This window comes from Cajanus cajan, chromosome 3, assembly GCF_000230855.2.
Source record: "Cajanus cajan strain Asha chromosome 3, NIPB_CcT2T_4, whole genome shotgun sequence".
NCBI lineage: Eukaryota > Viridiplantae > Streptophyta > Magnoliopsida > Fabales > Fabaceae > Cajanus > Cajanus cajan.
Genome location: NC_138519.1, coordinates 79,010,399 through 79,030,364, shown reverse-complemented (window position 1 = coordinate 79,030,364; position 19,966 = coordinate 79,010,399). Strand labels below are relative to the sequence as shown.

Genomic DNA, 19,966 nt, shown 5'->3' with positions numbered 1-19,966 from the left:
ACACATTTTAAAGCACCAAAATACAAAATAACTTCTCTTATTTTTTCCGTTAAACGTAAGTTTGCAAGATTTTAACAATAAACTAAATATACACTAAGTCTGAAAAGACTATCAATAACCTCCTAATATTATTAATCACTTGAATAATAAAGTTGTATATCTATATACACGCATGTACTTAATTAACATGTATGATGATCAATATATTACTGTTAATAATTATATTCTCATCATGAAATTATTAATCATTTGTAAAATAAAATTAATTACTATTACTATTATATATTTTAATAACTTTGTGGTCCTATTAATATATATATATATATAAAATTATATATAATCAAATTCACTTATTTTTAATCACTTACGTCAAAATTAACCATATTTAACTATGTATAAGGTTGACTTTGGTATGTTGGATGAAGTGAAAAAAAAAACCGTTGTACTTATAATTATTTAAATACTATTTATAATTCTAGTTTTCAAACATAAAAAAGTAAAACATACAAACAATTAAAGATGTAACTTGATAAAAAAAAAATGTCTAAATCTATAATATATTTGTCTAAATATATAATATATAACACATTGAAAATTTGAATCAATAATAATAAAATATCACAAAAAAACTTGTGACAAGAGATGAAAATTCTCAATTTGATTTCGAGTCTCCAATAGAAGAAAATAAATAATAATTTAAAAAAATATATAAAAAAGAACTTAAATATGTTATTAATTTCCATAAAATGAATAAGTTTTGATTTTAATCTTTGTTAAAAAAAATTTATTTTTCATTCATGTAAAATTTATAACCATTATTTTTAGTACATGTTATTATATAATCATTTTTAACTAACTTATTTGTTTATTAAATATTTAATTAAAAATATTATTTATTATCCATAATTGTTAATAACATCATATTAGTGTGTGACATTCCTAAATTTTTTAATAGATTCTAAAAATAGTAATAATTTATTTACTTAAAATATTTTTAGGAACCAAAAATAATTATTTCATATTTTAGAGGAATAAAATATAAAAAAATATTTTACAAAAACCAAAATTAAAATTTATTTATTTTACAAAGACTAAAAATATTTTTATTTTTATATTACATAAATTAAATAACATTTATATTTTGATGTTCCTCCAACAATAGCCCTGAGTGTGCTCTACCAACTCATACTCAGAGTCACCACTAACTATATATGTACATTTCTAGGTGAATGTTGGGTGCATGTAAAAGTTGCGGATGGACATTGATGTTTTTCTTTATTCTGTTTTAATTTAAATTTCGTTTGTAATGTTCCTATTTAATTTTTTTAAATATGTTTTTTCCTTTTATATATATGTATATTCATTCTGGCTGAGGCAAGGAAGAGGGGTTACATAGCTAAATCCAAATCTCTGATCGAAACAAGTTTTTCCTATTTAAGTTTACTTAATATTATCATTTTTAAAATTTTTACCCTTTCTCTAAAATGGCCTCTAAAGAATAAAAATAATTATTTAAAATAGTCCTAAAATATTAGAAATTATTTTAAGTGGTACCAAAATAAAAATAAAAATTCTTTAATGAACTTTACTAAAAATACATCAATTTATAAATTTTATATTCAATATTTTAGAAATTACTCAGGGAGAAAGAATGGATGATTTATTATTTTTTTATTTGATAATTTAATCAAAAGATATTTTACAATGATATCTATGATCGAGGAAGGTACAGGAATCTGGTGATAGCCACGTGGATATGGTCCAAAGTAGATAAAGTTGGTACGAGCAGGCAACACCCTGTTTCATCAATTGAAGGCCTGTTTGAAAGACAAAAGTTTCTCATAATAATTATAACGAAGAGCATATTCCAATACTGGATGACCTTTTTCTCATCTCTAGCTCGTACCTAGCATTGAGTTTTCCCATCGTTCCAACTCAGAAATCACAACGTATACGACCTATGCATAGTTTTTACTTAACATACATTTGACTTGCTCGATAGTGTCTAAAACGCATGGACCACACATTATTGTTGGCTGCATAAATGAAGGACCCAAATATATGATGAGACATGAGAGCTTTAATGGGGGTGGCAGATATTTTCTCAAATACTCAATGCTACAACAATCTCACACTGACATGTGAGGTCAATGCTATATATCTATAATATTCTCCCTCCATTTTTTATTTATAATCATTTTGTTAGAATTTGTCATTTTTTTATTATTATTTTACTAAAATTAATGATTTATTAATTTTTTTTCTCATTTTTATCTTTAATAATTAATATATTTATTAAACAATATGTCTATTTATTTTTAATATCTACTTACTTTTTCTCCAATTATTTATATAAATTTAATGTTGCATTTAAAAGGACAATATGTTTCCAATAAAATACTATAAAAAAATAGAGGGTAGAATAGAAAAGTAAGTAATAAATATTTTTAAAAATTAAAATATTAATTATTTTCATAAGTTCCGTGCAAAACCTTAAATGACTATGAATAAAAAACGGAGAGAATAATATAATGCCACGTTGACTCTACGTCAACTCCTTAGAACATCTGCAGTGGAGGTTGTTTATAAGCGACTCCTTGTGCCACATCATGTCACATTAGCTCTTTTTTCCTTTATGGGTTGCTTAAATTTTAGCAAAATTGTTTGTAGAAGCTCCGGTGCTAAAATTTAATTTAAGCAACTCATAAAATAGAAAAAAGCTAATGTGACAAGATCCTCTTAGTCCTAAATATGTTACGTGTTAAACTCTTAGCATCTAATCTATCTCCTATTTAGACTTTACTCTGTTGCAACCTGTTACAGATCGGACAGACACATAATTTATAGCTACCATATTCTAGTTAAATCACATACATATACTTAATTTGGATCACAACCATTTAATTAATGGTCCAGATACTATATAGTTGCTAGCTAGCTAGGCCATTAGACAAGTTCAATCGAATTAAGTGAGTGTACAAAATTTGATCAATAATTGAGATTTGAGGTGTGTATATGTATATGCTGTACGCGTGGTGTTGCGCAGAAACAAACACTGCAAGAATCCGTGCGTAGGATTTTCAACTTGTAATTAACTAAGTTGGAATAAATGTTATCATCGTATTGACTCATCTCATGGTAGAGTACAGTAGATAAAAAAATCAAATATATAAGGTGTTGCATAGCAATGAGGGCAAAGAAATACCTTAATGACATAAACCCTACCCAAGTCCAAACCCGCCGTCCGATTCCTAAATCTCTGGTCCTAAATCTAACAAGAATGTGTTCCCTGCTGCCAATGGTCACAAAGAGAGAGACTGATGAAAGAGACCAGGTCTAGGCCTCATATAACAACAATACAACACCATACTTTGGACATAACCCTTTAGGGCCCCACCTTCTAAATTCACTCAAAGCCCATCCATCATCAACGCCATTCTTGCTTCAACTTGATATTGATTCCTCAAGAAAGCATATATTACATTAATCATATGTGTCTACGTTCATGATAGGAGTAGTAATCAAAGAGTCAAATCAGAAAGGGTATAGCGTAATTTCATTTTTGGGCCTTTTTGATTTGCTGCCAATCATTTTGGATGCGTGTGCGACCTCCCAATCTTTAAGAAAACAAGGAGTAAAATAGAAACGGTATAAGATTCAAACAAGTGACTACCAATCATGGGTGACATCAAATTGAGCAGCATCTTTAACATGAAACGTTGGATGTCAAGTCAAATAAATTGAGATAAAAAAGGTGAAGTAGACAGCACCATAACATGTTGTTTGGCACGGAAGGAATCGCTGTCACTAATAACCTTCGACATTCAGATTCCAATCACTTAGCCCCGTGAGGTGATATGAGAGGCAAATCCCATGAGTCAGGGCACACTTGGAAATTGGCGTTTCTATTCACTTTAAAAACCTCATACTCACAGCATCTTCCATGAGAAAACAGAACACCAGTTGTTCAACTATGAAATACTAACTCTACCCTTAATTATAAGTAAGATAAAAATAAGTTATTAAAATCAATGAAGATAATTAATATAATTACTTTAAATTATATCTATTATAAATTTAATCTTTATTTTAAATATACTCTTTATTATATGTAATTGTTATAAACGAATGCATAGAAAATATAATTATGTAAATAAAGACTATAAAAAAAATATTTAACCTGGATAAATTTAAAGATAGCTACTAATAATTATAATCAAAGAAAAGTCCAATTTATGACTTATAATTATAGATCGAAAGTAATATTATTTTAGTATATCACATGTGGTTTTGAGTTTTTAAAATTTTAAAAATTGCATCTCATTTAGGATTTAACATTATTTATGTGTGTACACTTAAGAAAGACAATATAAGATGTCGGAGAGAAAGAATATTTTGTAAGTTAAATAACTGTTTATAGAATCTCACGTCTGATGAAAATTAATTGAATTATTTATAACTGAAGTGATATATATATATATATATAGGAGGGTTCAAACGACACCGGTGTAACTTTTACTAAGTGTTATACCGCTCAATAACTTTATATTAAATATGAATTTTAAAAATTTAACCATTAGATTGAAAGTTCATATCTCTTAGATCATATATGTCAAAACGTTAGATTGAAATGAATATATTACGTCAATTTTGTTTTATGAGAATGAAGTATCAAATCATCTTGGATTAATATAAAATTTTGTATATGTGATCTAAGAGATATGAACTTTCAATATAACGGTTGGATTTTCAAAATTCAAATTTAATATCAAGTTATTAAGTGGTATAACACTTGGTAAAAGTTACACCGGTGTCGTTTGAACCCTCCTCTATATATATATATATATAAACTCGCTTAAATAGAGAAAATAGGATGTCTATTGACAATACACAACAAAATTTAAAATAATGATATAAATTAAAATATAATTAATATATTTTCAAGATTAAAATTTTTTGTAAGATTTTTAAATAACTAATCAAACATTTAAAACCATAAAATTACATTATTAACCTTATAATTTAGTCTTCAATAGTTGAGTTGAGTATGCGGTTCAACCCGCTCATTTAGGTCCACAATTTAAAATGTCTTACAATCTATGCGTTAAAAACTTTTAATTCAATAGTTAGATTATTAAAATTTGATGTAAAACATGAAGTATTGAATGAAGTAAGTGAATCTCTCCTTATATATATATATATATATATATATATATATATATATATATATATATATATATATATATATATATATATATATATATATATGAAGGGATCCATTTACTCTAGGAATAAATCTACTTAAACTTATTTTATTCAATAACTTATATTTTATATCAAATTTCAATTATTCAACCATTGAATTTAAAGTCCTTAATGCATAGATCAAATATGTAAATTTTAAAAAAATTGAAAATTATTTAATATTTCGTTTCATTAATTCAAATCAACGTATAAATTACTTTTATGGTTATCCATCAATTTGAATTAATTAAATGAAGTATCAAATGATTTTGAAAGTTTTTAAAAATTTACAAACTTGATATATTCATTAAGAACTTTAAATTCAACGATTGAATCATTTAAATTTGATGTAAAATATGAGTTATTAAACGAACTAGCCTAAGATAAATTTACTTTTAGAGTAAACGGATTCTTTCTATATATATAACTTGAGAATGAACCAAATTTCCATGCAAAAAAAAGTAAAAGCCTTCCATAAATTGTAACTAAATCATAGAAATAATATTAAAAGAAAATAAATAAAGAAGAAAAATACAAAATATAAAACATTATCATAAAAGGTATTTAGTAAGGAATCCTTTTAATTTTTGAGAAATATTTAGTTAGAAATGTTAAATTGTTAATTGGTATGAATTTTTAAAACATGTTTTTAATAATGAATATTATTATAATTTTTAATTATATTTCTAAAAAAAATATTCATAAGATATCTCAATTCAGTACCTACTAAATCAACTTGTTAATTTACTATATCCTTTAAAAATAAATGTCAGTAATATTCTCTCTAATATTATTTTTTATATTTTTTTTTATTAATTAAATTTTATTAAAAATTACAAATTTTTTGAGACACACATTTTTAGTAATGAATATATCTCAATTTAGTGATAAGAGTCACTAAAATTTATGATTTTCAATAAAAATAGAAAATGTTAAAAAGAAATTTGCTAACATTTGTCTTGTTTTAAATTACGTCGATATGTGTAGCGTAGCAATATGGCAGCTGTTATATTTATGGCCAACTATTCTCACAATTTAAGGGAGGTTCATGATATATACACCTCCTTTTTTTATAAGTACATCTCCTTTTAAAAAAATATAATTTTTTAAAATATTCTTAATTTTTTAAAAGAAATTTAATTTTACATCCACAACATTTAATTTTAACTTTTTTTCATACATCATTCCTCTTTTTTTCAATTTTTGCATGCATTTCCTTTACCTATTTTTCTCCCTACCTATTTTGATAACATATGAAAATTAAAAGAGAAAAAAAAAACGTGTAAAATAAAAGAAAAAAGTAGAAAATTAAAAGTTGGAGGTGTAAAATTAAAAAAACTAAAAAAAAATTATAATATTTTATAATTTAAAAAAAAATAAAGAGATATATTTAAAAAAAAAAAAAAAAAAGTGTATATATCATGAGCCTTTAAGAGATAAAATTAAATTACCAATAAAATTTTGAAATGGACTTCCTTCTCTAACTTTCAACTTCCGTCCAACACAATGGCACCTTCTTGTTCCGCAGCTCCCGACGACGGGTCATTTTTGGGCCATTATTAGAGGCAGCCCAGTGACAACCAAAATAGAAAGCTTGGGCGACAATGCTATCAGCCCATATGAGAAAATAATTCCCTGTCACAGGCTATGGTTAATAGGACCAATTAGGCCAGAAAAATAAATTTTGTACAACTCTCACATATGCCTAAAATGCCCAAAATAATTGATTTTAAAAACGTTTTTTTTTTTTAACTAGTGAAGAATTATTCTTCTTGTCAATAAAGTTGATGCTAGCAAAAAAAAAACTTCATCTTTTAAATAAAAGAACACAAGCAAGTCAATATCATAAATAAATAGAAAAAAATTACATTAAATTTATTTAATGTTGTTCAATTCTTCATATGTACATTCACAAAAATGTTCATTATATATCTCAAAATGTACTACATATATATCTTTCAAATCCTCCCTTTAAATTTTGTGAGTTAAACTTGAAAACCTTTCCACACAAGTTTTATGAATGAAATTCAGAAATTCTTCCTCGTAATTTTATGAGTAATTTTTCTCATCTTATTAAAAACTTCTATTTATTGACATAATATCTTAATCTTATAAGAAAAAATAAATATAATATTTTTAATTTTAAACAATATCTTAAAGACAAATAATATATTTTTATATAAAAACAATATCTTAAAGATTTGAAATTGAAATTTTTTTCATTAATTGACAACACCATTTTGAATTTGAAAAAAAAAAAGAAGAAGATAAAATGTGGTGTAAGGATAAAATGTTATGAGAAATGTAGGAGAAATAGAAAGAGTAAAATCAACATTATTATATGTTGTTTTTTCAATCGTACACGTATACTTGGCAGCTATACAGTCCTTACAGATGTGAATTTTGGCATTGAATATATATATATATATATAACCTAATGAAATGAAGTTGAAGGTGCCACAATAACACGTCAACCCCAGACAGAATATGACTTTGGCAGTTGACACTTACATGCATGAAGCCATGAAGAGAGCCCTTACAGTGTACAAATTAGTGGTAGAAATATTATTCATGATTCATTCAGAATTTTCTCATTCTTTTTTCAAAAAGAAAAGGAAATAAACATGGACCTCATTATCCATCCTTATAAATAATAATAATAATAAATGTATAGAGAGAGAATTTGTTTCGTCGTGAGTTTATTGAATGTCACAACAATAAGATATGTTTGTCGTGATTTTATTGAATGTCACAACAATAAGACATGTTTCCATTAAGATTTGTGAACTTACATTTATTAAAATATTATTATAAATTAAGTTAATAAGTTATTAAAATATTTTTTTTAAAAATGTTATTATAGATAAAATAAAAAAAATTATCTCACTATTATTTTTTATTTATTTTTCAAAGAAAAGTTTCATAAATGACACATATCGAGTAAAGAATGACACATAAAAAATATATTTCTTCAATCTTTAATTATTTTTCAAAATTAAAATTTCATGTCAAATAAAAAAATGACATAAAAATATATGTATAATCTAAAAGTAAAATTTTAAATAAAATAAACTTTAATATTTGATATAAATTTGATAGTCACTAACTTATAATGAACCTTAAAGGATTTGTAGGTAAGAATTATAAATTATAAGTGACAACACTATTATCAATTAATTAGAAAGTGTCTTTATAAGAGTGAGACAAAAGGTATGTTGCTAGCTTTTCTCTAAAGCTAAGATAAGTGCTAATAGCACACTCTTTATAACACATTTAAACCAACTACAAAATCAAGTTAATGAGATAGAGATATTAAAATATTATAAAAAGAATATCACAAAAACTTAATAATATTATAAAAATATTACAAAAATATCACTTAATAATATTTTTAAAATATTGTCATTAATATGTAAAAATATTATTAAAAGTCTTTAGTAATATAAATTTTATCTTACATTTGATGAAAAAAATATCACAAAAATATAAATAATATTAATTTAACTATATTTTTCTAATATTGTTAAAAATATATCTTGTTGTAGTGCATCTTCTCTTAAACAATTTAGTATTGTATAATTTCAGGAAGAGTGTTGAAATGAGTTAAATGATATGAAAAGTTTAATTAAATACTTAGCTCTCCTTTGTGTTAACCTTTTTCCTACTAAAATTGTTCAATATTAGATACGATACGCAATCAATTAAATTAGAGTATTAGACATCACCCCTGTTAAAATTAATATTGGATACTTAATGATTTATGATCTAAAAATTTCCAACTAATATCATTCTTCAAGTAACTTTGTTATAGCCATTAATTTCGGTCAAAGAATTGTATACTTTTACAATTTCTTTCAGTTCTAACTCAGGTCATTGACCGTCTTCCAAATAAATGATGACCCAAATATCTTGGAGTGGTCACACACCAAGCCAAGAAATGCCAAAACTCTACATAGTTTTTCAGCTTTTTGCTATTACACTGTGTTTGATAAAGGAAAAAAAAAAGAGAGAAAAAGAAAGAAGAGAAGTGTAAAACGTGTAGAAAAATAAAATAAAAGTAAAAGTTGTGATAAGAGAAAATAGAGTGGAAGTTGATTAGTTTTATAGATAATTTAGTTTCAAATAAATAAATTATTATTATTTAAATAAATAAATATAATATTCATAAATAAATTTATTTTAAAATATAAATGAAAATTATTTTTTTATCATTATAATTATTTATTGTTATCATTTTTACTTTATTATTATTATTATATATAACATAGTCATCCCTTTGTTTTAAATATATGCCGAAAGTTAATTAGTTTTCAAAATTATTTATATATTCTAAAAACTAATTTCTGAAATTAAATTAAAAAAAAAAATCACAGAAGTATGGTAAGCAAAAAAAATGAATTGCAAAAAGAAGCCTAATTTTTACTCCGAGGAGCGGATAAGAGTGACAAGTGACAAGTGAATATTTTTTACATGTTTGATTTTATAAGTGGTTATGGGAGAAAACAAAATAGAATGGAATGAAGGAAAGAATTTTGGTGGAACGTAAATCTTACACCTTAAATTCTAAATTTTAATATAAATATTAGGGTAAAAAGTTGTAAAGCATGTATAAAATGATATAATAAATAGGATAATTTAGAAAATTTTATTTGTCTTGTCCAATAAAACACCATACTTTTCTTAGTTATGTATATTTGTGATATATGCACTACAACAAAATTTAGTATTATCGATAATTATTTAATGACAATAAATAAATTGTCTCTATTTTATTATTTAATAAAAATATTAATGACTATTATATAATGGCTACTAAAAATGTGTTTACATGACATCAAAATTTACTATTAGCGACAATTATTTGTTAGAAAAAACTTAAGTCCCACATCGACTAGAAATAAAATAATTAAAGAGTATATAAGTGAATGATAACTCTCACCTTACAAGTATGTCTTATAAGGTCGAGTTAGGCCTATAACTTACTATTCTAAGTTAGTATTTAGGAGATAAGATAATTAAAAAATTAAAAAATATATACTTAGAAGATAACATTCATCTTCTAAGTCCCACATCAATTATAAATAAGGTAACTAAAGAGTATTATAAATCTTTTTTTAAACTTTTAGCGGCAATTTTAAATGCCAATAACAAATGACACAAAAAGTTATACACTTTTCTCGACCATTATGAGGGTCTTTACCAGCATATAGAATAATTGTCGGTAAATGTTTTAGCGACACTGCATACAATGGTTAATGTGTGAAATGCCGGTAAAAGATTTTGTAACAATTTTTATTGCCACTAAAAGTCATATTAAATGCCACTAAAAGTCTATTTTATTGTAGTGATGTAATTAAGATATATATTTTATGTTGTTTGGTTATTTTTAACTTGGTGAGGCGAAAGTTAGAGTTTAAATAACTCTAAACTTAAGTTATAAAGCATATAATAATTTAAGTGCATGAGAGTTGGCTCTAGAAAGACTAGAGTATATAAAGTGAATTCTAATGAATGAACTTCATAAGTTCATAACTTTAAAATTTTAGACAGAAGTTAGAGAGAGGTATTTTAGGACCAACAAAGTTTGATCTTTGATTCGATTCCACCAAAAGATCCATTTTCTTCCCATGGCATGGTAAAATTTGAGATTTAAATTGAGGAGTTGAGAATCTTAAAGAGAAGTTATCGTACGAGAGTTCGAGGTTTCTTAAGTTTCCTTCCTTTCTTATTCTTCTTTGAAAGATTCGAAGTAAGGGAAGTTTTTTGTTTGATTTTCTAAGTTGTAAATGGTGTTTTTGTTGTGTTGATCCATGCTTTGGTAAGCATTGAAGCTAAAATTGAGGATAGAACTTGGTGTTCTTAGTGTTCTTGGTGAACAATGAAGAAATTGATGATCTTTATGCAGTTAATGATTACATGTGGCATTTTATTTAGTTTTTGTTGTATGATGATACTAGATGACTATTTTTGAGTTGCATGTATGAATCTTGTAGTTAGAAAAGAGAATTTCTAGAGTTGTTATGTTGTTCTTGAGTTGTGTTTATTTTTTAATTCATGCATGTTTTATGGATTTGATCACTTAAAACGTTCATGGGGGTCTCTCCAAGCGAGCATGTGAGGTCGTTCAAAGAGCTCTTTGTTTGGCTTGCTCAAAGCGCTCATTGTAGATTCTTAGAACAATATTCAGTAGCTCCAAACTAGGTTTTGGTAGTTTCGAGCTAGCTATTGGTCACTCTGAGCGAGTTTTGGGTTGCTTAAAGTGCATGTTTCCCTTTTAAACTTAAATTTTTCTCAACTTATCTCATTAAGTTGGTTGTTTACATGATGTATGATGAAGATTGAATGTAATTCAGTATACGTTGATTTATGATGATGATTTAAGTTGTTAAAGTTGAAAGTTGATTATTTTTGAAGTTGTATGATGTAAAGTTGCATGATGATGAGTTGTATAACCATGTAGTTGTGAGATGCATGTTTAAGTCATATAGTTGTGTTGATCTGTTGACGTGTTGTTTTCTTTTATAAGCTTACCTTTGTTTTTTTCTTATTGTTGGACTGCAATAATCATATTTTGTATAAAAGTAGACATGATTAAGTTGGAGGGCATGCTTCTGGAGGGTTATGTTGTTAATGACTTTACTTTGTTATGTTGTTCTAATACAACAATTATATAGAGATGCTTGATCGACGCTAAGACTTGTGATTTTATAGTATTCTATACTAGATGCATATTTGTATATATGTATAAAGTTTTGTTATAACCCCATTAGGGGATTTACATTTTAAAGTCAAAATTGACAGGACTATTTTATATTTTCTACACATTATACAAATATTTGTTGTATGAATGTCTATGATAGTAAATTTTTTAAGTTTTTACTTGCATTATTACTGTGTCGTATTAAGTGTATTGACATGATAGATCATTACATCTAAATCCGGTGTTTATGCATAGCAAATAAGTTAAGGTATAAAATATTTTATATTGTACTTTTAGTTAGAGTTGTCAAAACGGGCCAGCCCGGCCCGTTTGGCCCGGCCCACCTCAACCCATTTTTTAAGTGGGCCAACCCAGCCCCGCCCACCAAATATATTATGCAAATTTTTCTAGCCCGGCCCACCACGGGTTGGTGGGCTAAACGGACCGCCCACCAACCCACCTGATTTTTTTAAAAAAAATAATTTAAAATAAATTTCAATATAAAATAATATTTAATCTAAAGTAAAAATTATTAAACTAAGTATCATGGATACAACATTAAAATTAAATTAATAAGTGTGCAACTTTAAAAAATTAAAACAAAAAATAAAAAATCTTTCATGAGAGTGATTATTCATCAATATTAAATTTTATTAGAGGTTTGGATAGATAAATTTATAGTAATTTCATATTGTTTAACATTGATTTTATCTTTATCTATAAAAAAAATGATATCTCATTAAAATAATGCATATATAATAATAAATAGTTAAGTGAGTTGTTAGTGGATTGTTAATGGGTTTAGGGGATGAGTTGGTAAGTGGGTCAGGTGGGCCGCCCGGCCCACCACGAGTTCAACCCGGATGGGCCGGGTCGAAAGTGGGTCGGGTCACTTTTTTTGACCCATCATAAATTTTTTCATTTTTTTGACCCGGCCCGATCCATTTTCAAGGTGGGCCGGGTTGACCCATGAGCTAGAGCCCACTTTGACAGCTCTACTTTTAGTGCCAAACAATGTACAATACAAAAAGTTATGTTGTGACTCAACTATTTGTGTTGTGCTCTTCTATTTTGTCTTGTAATTAACCGGTACATCAAACGCACTTTGATGGTAATATTCATAATTGTTTGGCCTCTTTTACATCTATTATGCTTTGTTTGGTATAAACGAAATAGTGAAGAAATGAAGCAAAGAGAGACGAAATAGCAAAGAAAAAAGATTACAATCGTTTGATGTTAACGAAATTTGTCAGCGAAGAAATGAAAAGGTGTGTCTCATACCTTTTTTTTTCCCTTCACAAATCAGCGCAAAAGTGAACGGTACATACTTAAAATTTAATTGTATTCGAATAAAACGTACTCACGGTTGAATAAAAATTGTTACTCACGCAATTTTTTTATTTATTCAAATAAATAAAACTTTTATTCAAATATGTTTGCTTTTAAATACGTAAATCTTCATTCGAATAAAAGTAAACTCGTTCGATTTTTTTATTTGAATAAAATTTTAGACTTTTATTTATTTTAACTATTTATTTTATTTAAATTTATTATTTAAATTAATTTTTAATCTAAAAATATTACTTTAAATTATTTACTTACTTTTAATTAGTTATTTACTTTATTTCATAATATTTTTTTTATTTAAATGATTAAAATAAAAAATAGTTAATAATTTTTTAAAAAATATTCTTTCATTTTTTTACTCTATTATTTATTTATTTATTTTTCTCTTTTTTCATATATTTTATTTCTTACATTTTTTTTTCTATTTTACTAAACATACATAATATTATTTCTCTTATATTTCTTTTCAATCAAACAATCAAATTTTACTTTATCTTTTACCTATTACTATTCATCTATTTTTTTCTGTTCTATTTCTCACTTAATTTTTTTCTCTCTAGCAAACGCAAAGCTAGTGGCTGCGTGGAGATGCATGCATGGGAACAAGTACGTGACATGGGTGGGATTAGCCAACCTGTCCCATAAGCGAATATTGTCGATTCTTGGCTGATCTATGAAGTCTCCTCTACTGTATTTCTATTATTTGGGGACCCTTCCTATTAAAAAATGACATTGATTGGGCCCCTTTACGACCAAACCCATGCAAGAGAGACACAACCACAAGGTCCACAACCGTAGCCACTGCTTTGAGCAGCCAAAAACAAAAGGTTAACATGACGTTTCAACAATAAGATATAAAATATTTATATCTAGAACTATACCAGATTTATACACAAGCCCAACTAATGGTCAACCCAGAAAAGAAATTATGATTAGCCTCATATTCTGAGAGAATCAGGATAATCAAGCAAAATGTGGCGTGTGTATACCATGGTTTCGTGTACTAAATATTATTGCAAAAAAAAAAACAAAAAAGACTAAGCCTTCCAAATTAATCTTATCATCTGGATTGCATGTAGTGAGTAAAGTGACTGCAGAATCCTTCATTTCTACATTGAAAATCCAATGGTTCACATATTTTCGCCTGGATTTTATTATCTTTTTAATTACGAAAGAAATAATTTACTGTTAAGAATTTCGTGCACATGTTTATCTTTTTACTGTCGGGAATCCTATTCGGTTAATCATGGCCAAATAGAAAAGAAAAAAGACGTACATGACATACCATCAGCTTTAACATGACAAGACTGGCATTATTTTTACTTTTACGTAAAAGCAACTCGAACGGCATTGATTCACTTAATTGACCAAATTTATCCTACATTGTTTTATATAGAAGAGAAAGCACCGATTATTTGGTTTTTGTGTACTTTATGAAAGCATAGATGGCTTCTAACTACTTCCTCTTGTTTCTTCTTGTTGCTGCTACTTTACTTTCTGAAGCAGATGCTAAAAAGACGTTATCTTCGGACTTCTACTCTAGCAGCTGCCCGGAACTCTTGCCTATAGTGCAAAAAGAAGTTATAAAAGCCATTAAAAATGAAACTCGCATAGGAGCTTCCTTACTCCGATTGCTTTTCCATGACTGCTTTGTAAACGTGAGTATATGCATTAATTTGTCTTATTTTAGTGATCTTCTGTTTTTCTCAATTTGGCTTGACTTGACACAATGATCAGGGCTGTGATGCATCAATACTGTTGGATGATACAAGCAGTTTCGTAGGAGAGAAAACGGCAGCACCTAACAATAATTCAGCAAGAGGATTCAATGTGATCGATGACATTAAAGCCAAGGTGGAGAAAGCATGCCCAAGGGTTGTGTCCTGTGCTGATATTCTTGCTCTCGCTGCTCGAGACTCTGTTGTTTATGTAATAAACAATCCATATAGTATTAATCTATGGCACTTAAAAGGCTTAAATCTGAGAAGGGTTACATTTGTTTTGATGGGGTTAATGCTTGTTGAAATTTACAGCTAGGGGGGCCATCGTGGAAAGTAAGCTTGGGGAGAAGAGATTCTATCACAGCTAGCAGAGCTGATGCCAATAACTCCATTCCTTCACCCTTACTCAATCTAACCGCCCTCAAAACAAGTTTCTCTAACCAGGGGCTCTCTGTGAAGGACTTGGTAGCTCTTTCAGGTACTAAGTACTACTCTCTCTATCTCAAAATTACTTAAGTTTAAGAATTTTACACTCAACTTCAGAATAACAATAAATATATCAATTTTTTTATATAATTTTATTCTCTTAATAAATATATTATTTTTAATTGTGATGTTAAAATAATTTACTAGAAATAAATTACAAAAAAAAATACCATAAAGAGTAAGCATATCATTTATTTTGAGAAAATTTCAAAATGTTGAATAGTAAAATTAAGACAAGGGGTAAATGCCTAATACATTAAATGAAACATAGCAAATCTGATTAAAATCACGTGCTAGATAAAAGCTTTCTCAAGAATATTTTTAGGCTGTTTTAGATTAAAATAGGATGGGAGAAGTTATGAGTGTTAGTTAAGAGGCTTGCTCAACCTATATATTGCCAACAATGACCACTCTTTGGTTCCAAAGTTTTTTGCTTGGAAGAAGAGTAAAATACTTCGATTGACTCGAGTATCTTTATTAACAGGTGGACATACTATTGGCCTTGCTAGATGCTTAACATTCCGAGGACACATCTATAATGATTCCGATATTGATGCTTCATTTGCCAAGTCTTTACAGAGCAAGTGTCCAAGAAGTGGAAATGATGATTCACTCGCACCCCTTGACCTTCAAACTCCCACCCATTTCGATAATCTATACTTCAAGAATTTACTGAATAAAAAGGGTCTTATCCATTCGGACCAGGAGCTGTTCAACGGCGGTTCCACAGACAAACTGGTGAAAAAATATGCTATTAATACAGATGCATTTTTTAAAGCCTTTGCCAAGGGCATGGCCAAAATGAGTAAGATCAAGACTCTCACAGGAAGCCAGGGACAGATCAGAATCAATTGCAGAAAAGTCAATTAAAAATGATGCATCCTTCTTTCAAAAATTATGTATTCTCTTCTGTCAAGCAACCTGGTTTATCATCATTCATCAATAAACTACCTCGTTTTTTATGTCTATGTACATTACTTTGCCAAGCTTTTCATCTTCCCAGCTATCATGTTCGACCAGCAGAATCTGTAATGTAATCTCCACGTTCATCAAGAAGTCAGATGAAAATATTCGCATCAATGCCATTTGTTAAATTTGTTTAAACTGTTGTATGGAGTATATGGATCCTGTAACTATGAATCAGGAATGCAACTAGATGAGATTTAACGATTGTCGAGTTAAAATTCCAGAAAGTCTAGATCTCTTTGCGCCAGGCTAATAAAGGCTCCGAGCAATCATCAATGTAAATGTAAAACAAGGCATGACATATCCAAATCCAATCACAAATTCATGAATTATACGAGTGAAACAAGATACGTTTCAATTAACGTGTAAGTGTAATTGGTCAGTGTCAAACAACTTTTCCTTTGATTTCTACCCATTAGACAACAATTGGGAAGATTTCTCTAACATTTATATATTAGCCTAGTTATCATTATTTTCACTGCGATATCACAACTAACCAAAACATGGATTAGAAAGATTCTCAAGCTGCCAGTCTCATTACACGTATTCTAATTAATCCAGCTCATTAACAGATTCAACCTCCTCCTCCGGTAGTTCAAATTCATCGATCTCTTTAAAGTAGGCGTTCTGTTTTTCAATATAATCTTGCAGCTGTGCATCCTTGGACACGTCTTGTTCATTAGACACAGCACGTCGCTTCTGAAAACTCAGCAGATATGATCAAACACTTGACCAGAACATCCATTAATTAAGAACCATATAGAGTTAATTTTTCAAATATAAAAACTAATCCAATGAGTAATGACTAAAACACATCAGAATCAATTATTCCATAGAAATCTGCAGAACCATCATAAACAGAGTAAACATTAACCAACCTATGGAAAATACTTATGGCAAGTTTCAACACACACAAATTAAGAAGAGTTGAAAGTTTTGCATGGAACCGTTGTAGTCATATTATTTACCTTCCTGCAACGGACTGTTAGCAGACTAGCCTTAGGTAGGTCCAAACCTTCAAGCTCAACTCCATCACTTTTATCTCTGTTTGGAACGAAAGAAACATAGACGCCAACCGAGTAATTCATCGGTGGAATTTTATGGAAAATAGAAGAAAAGTAATAATTAAACTTTGCTCCCTTAATCATTGTAGTATTGAACTTAGTATGACTAAAAAACGGAGGGATAGTTAATGTTACCGAATAGTAGAGAACTTTGGATTCGTCATTGTTTTTTTAATTTTCCTTTTCTTTTCATTGAGAGTATGAATTCGGTTGCAGAATGCGGAAATTGGCTCAGAAACATGAAGGCCAACTGTACCTGAATTCGAAAAGTAAGAAAGAGTTATGGTTAATATAGCAATGTGGAATTAATTTTAGGCGAAAAGGAAAATTCATAGTTAACATGTGATTGAATAAAAAAGAGAGTACCGCGTGTGGTGTTGAATGTGGAAGAGGAAGAAGACGACGATGGAAGGGGATTGGGTTTGGAAGGGTTAGAATTGGTGAGATCCGAAAGAGGGTTTCGTCTTCGCTCCAAAGCTTTTGCATTCTTCATTTCAGTGTCTCACTCACACTCACACTTCTCATGCATTCTGTTATATTCTCGTTTCCCCATGGCGGGAAATTTCAGTTAGAAAACCACCATCGCCTCATGCCGTCTGCGTGACTTACTTTCACTTTTTTTTTTTTTTTTAATTTCTAGCAAAGGACATGAAATCGTGCTAAAATATAATAATATTAATTAGAAGTATGAGAACGGTTCATTTCTCAATTTTTGTAATATTTTTTATCTTAAAAAAAATGTTATTAGATAGCTATCCTTAAACATGTTGAGTGTGTATAAAGATTGTATTTTATTAAAAATAAAATAAAATTCATTTGACTGTTTTAAATAAGCCTTGAGCATGGATTATTAGAGTGGGTATAATGTGGAAAGTTGAGATAGTCTTGCACACATCACATGTTAAAAGAAACTAATGAATTGTCTTAACTGTAGAATTTTTTATATAAAAAAAAAAACTGGATTGGAAATCAATTTAATACTTTAATAAGGATATTACTATTTTTTGAAACGTTATTTTTTTGTGCTATTTTAAAAACAAGGTATAAAGCTCAATTAATATATTAAATTAATTCTTAAAGATTAAAATGTTGGTTAATTTAATTGCTGCAATTAAAAATATATCCCTTTAATTATTGAAACTATTAAATATTATTTAATTATTTCTTGTTATTTTTATAATTTTAAGGGTAAAATATCTACTATCTACTATCTACTGTTTAATAACATTCGGGACTAAAATAATAATTATTTGACAATTTCAAAAACTAAATGACATTTTTCTTTTGTAATTATAAAGATTAAATTGAGAAATATTTGTGAATTATAAATTAATCATTATGATAAAACATAAAAATCATGAAATGGTCGCATCCACTAGATGCTTTGTAGCTTCCATTTGGGTTGATGATGATCACGTGAATTAATAATCAAGTCTTAAAAGATTATTTAATCTTGAGTTTGTTTACTTTTAGAGCTTGTTTGATATACATCACACGATAAGGCTATGATGTAAATTACATAAATTTTAGCTATATAATTTTTTGTAAAAAATAAAGATAAAAATCTATGATGTAAAAAAAAATACTAAAATTTTGTAAAAAATAAAGATAAAAATCTATGATGTAAAAAAAAATACTAAAATTTTGATATGATATATACGTACAATTTTATTGTGACATTGACATATATAAGATTCAGTGTTGAATAAGAATAAGATATAGTACGTACTAATTTATATTGGGTGATGTATCATAAAAACCTTGTTTTTCATAGAGAAAATAAACCTACAATATATATATATATATAAGCTGAATGTTCTGATTTCCAGATATTTTTTTAACTAATATTGGTTCTCCTAATCAATGGTGTCTGCTAATCAAGATTCAAGACTGAGAAAGTATAAGGAAAACCGCTTGTATACCCAATGCAGCTTTCAAGACCAATTGTATAGATTTGGAACCACTGTATTTGGACCCCATAGCCACTCCCAATTACGAAAAGTTCATTAGCACATGAAGTGTAATACTACCAAAGTATTTGTGGAATACAAACGTCTACTTTATCCAAATAATGCTCCTTTCAGCTTTGAATAATTATTCGCAAAAAATTATGAATATCACTGTAGATCAATACTAGCTACAATATATTCATCTTATTTAATTATTTAATTTTGAAATTGAAAGTTTTTAATTATAAATTAAGTATACAAATTTTTAAAAAATTTAAAAATAATTAATATTTTATTTTATTAATTTAAATTGACAAATATTTATAAAAAAATATTTTATATATTGGTTTGAATAATTGAAACAAAATATTAAATAATTTTTAATTTTTTTTAAGATTTTACAAACGTGATCCATACATTAAAAACTTCAATTTAACGGTTGAATTGTTAAAATTTAATATAAAATAAAAATTATTAAAATAAATTTAA

The 19,966-nt window shown here is 27.5% G+C and overlaps 2 protein-coding genes across 2 annotated transcripts; one reads left to right on the top strand and one right to left on the bottom strand.

Annotated features, from left to right (window-relative positions):
• Window positions 1-14,695: 14,695 nt before the first annotated feature.
• On the top strand, window positions 14,696-16,602 carry LOC109816584 (peroxidase P7). The gene is made up of 4 exons (XM_020381653.3): window positions 14,696-14,949; window positions 15,029-15,220; window positions 15,325-15,490; window positions 15,983-16,602. Exons 1-4 carry the CDS (start codon window positions 14,737-14,739, stop codon window positions 16,366-16,368), a joined length of 957 nt encoding a protein of 318 aa, XP_020237242.1. The 5' UTR covers window positions 14,696-14,736; the 3' UTR covers window positions 16,369-16,602.
• Window positions 16,603-16,767: 165 nt separating this feature from the next.
• Window positions 16,768-18,420, bottom strand: LOC109816570 (sororin-like protein). Its single transcript, XM_020381639.3, has 4 exons — window positions 17,895-18,420; window positions 17,664-17,784; window positions 17,433-17,508; window positions 16,768-17,163 (listed from the first exon to the last, which is right to left on the bottom strand). Exons 1-4 carry the CDS (start codon window positions 18,019-18,021, stop codon window positions 17,017-17,019), a joined length of 471 nt encoding a protein of 156 aa, XP_020237228.1. The 5' UTR covers window positions 18,022-18,420; the 3' UTR covers window positions 16,768-17,016.
• Window positions 18,421-19,966: the final 1,546 nt, after the last annotated feature.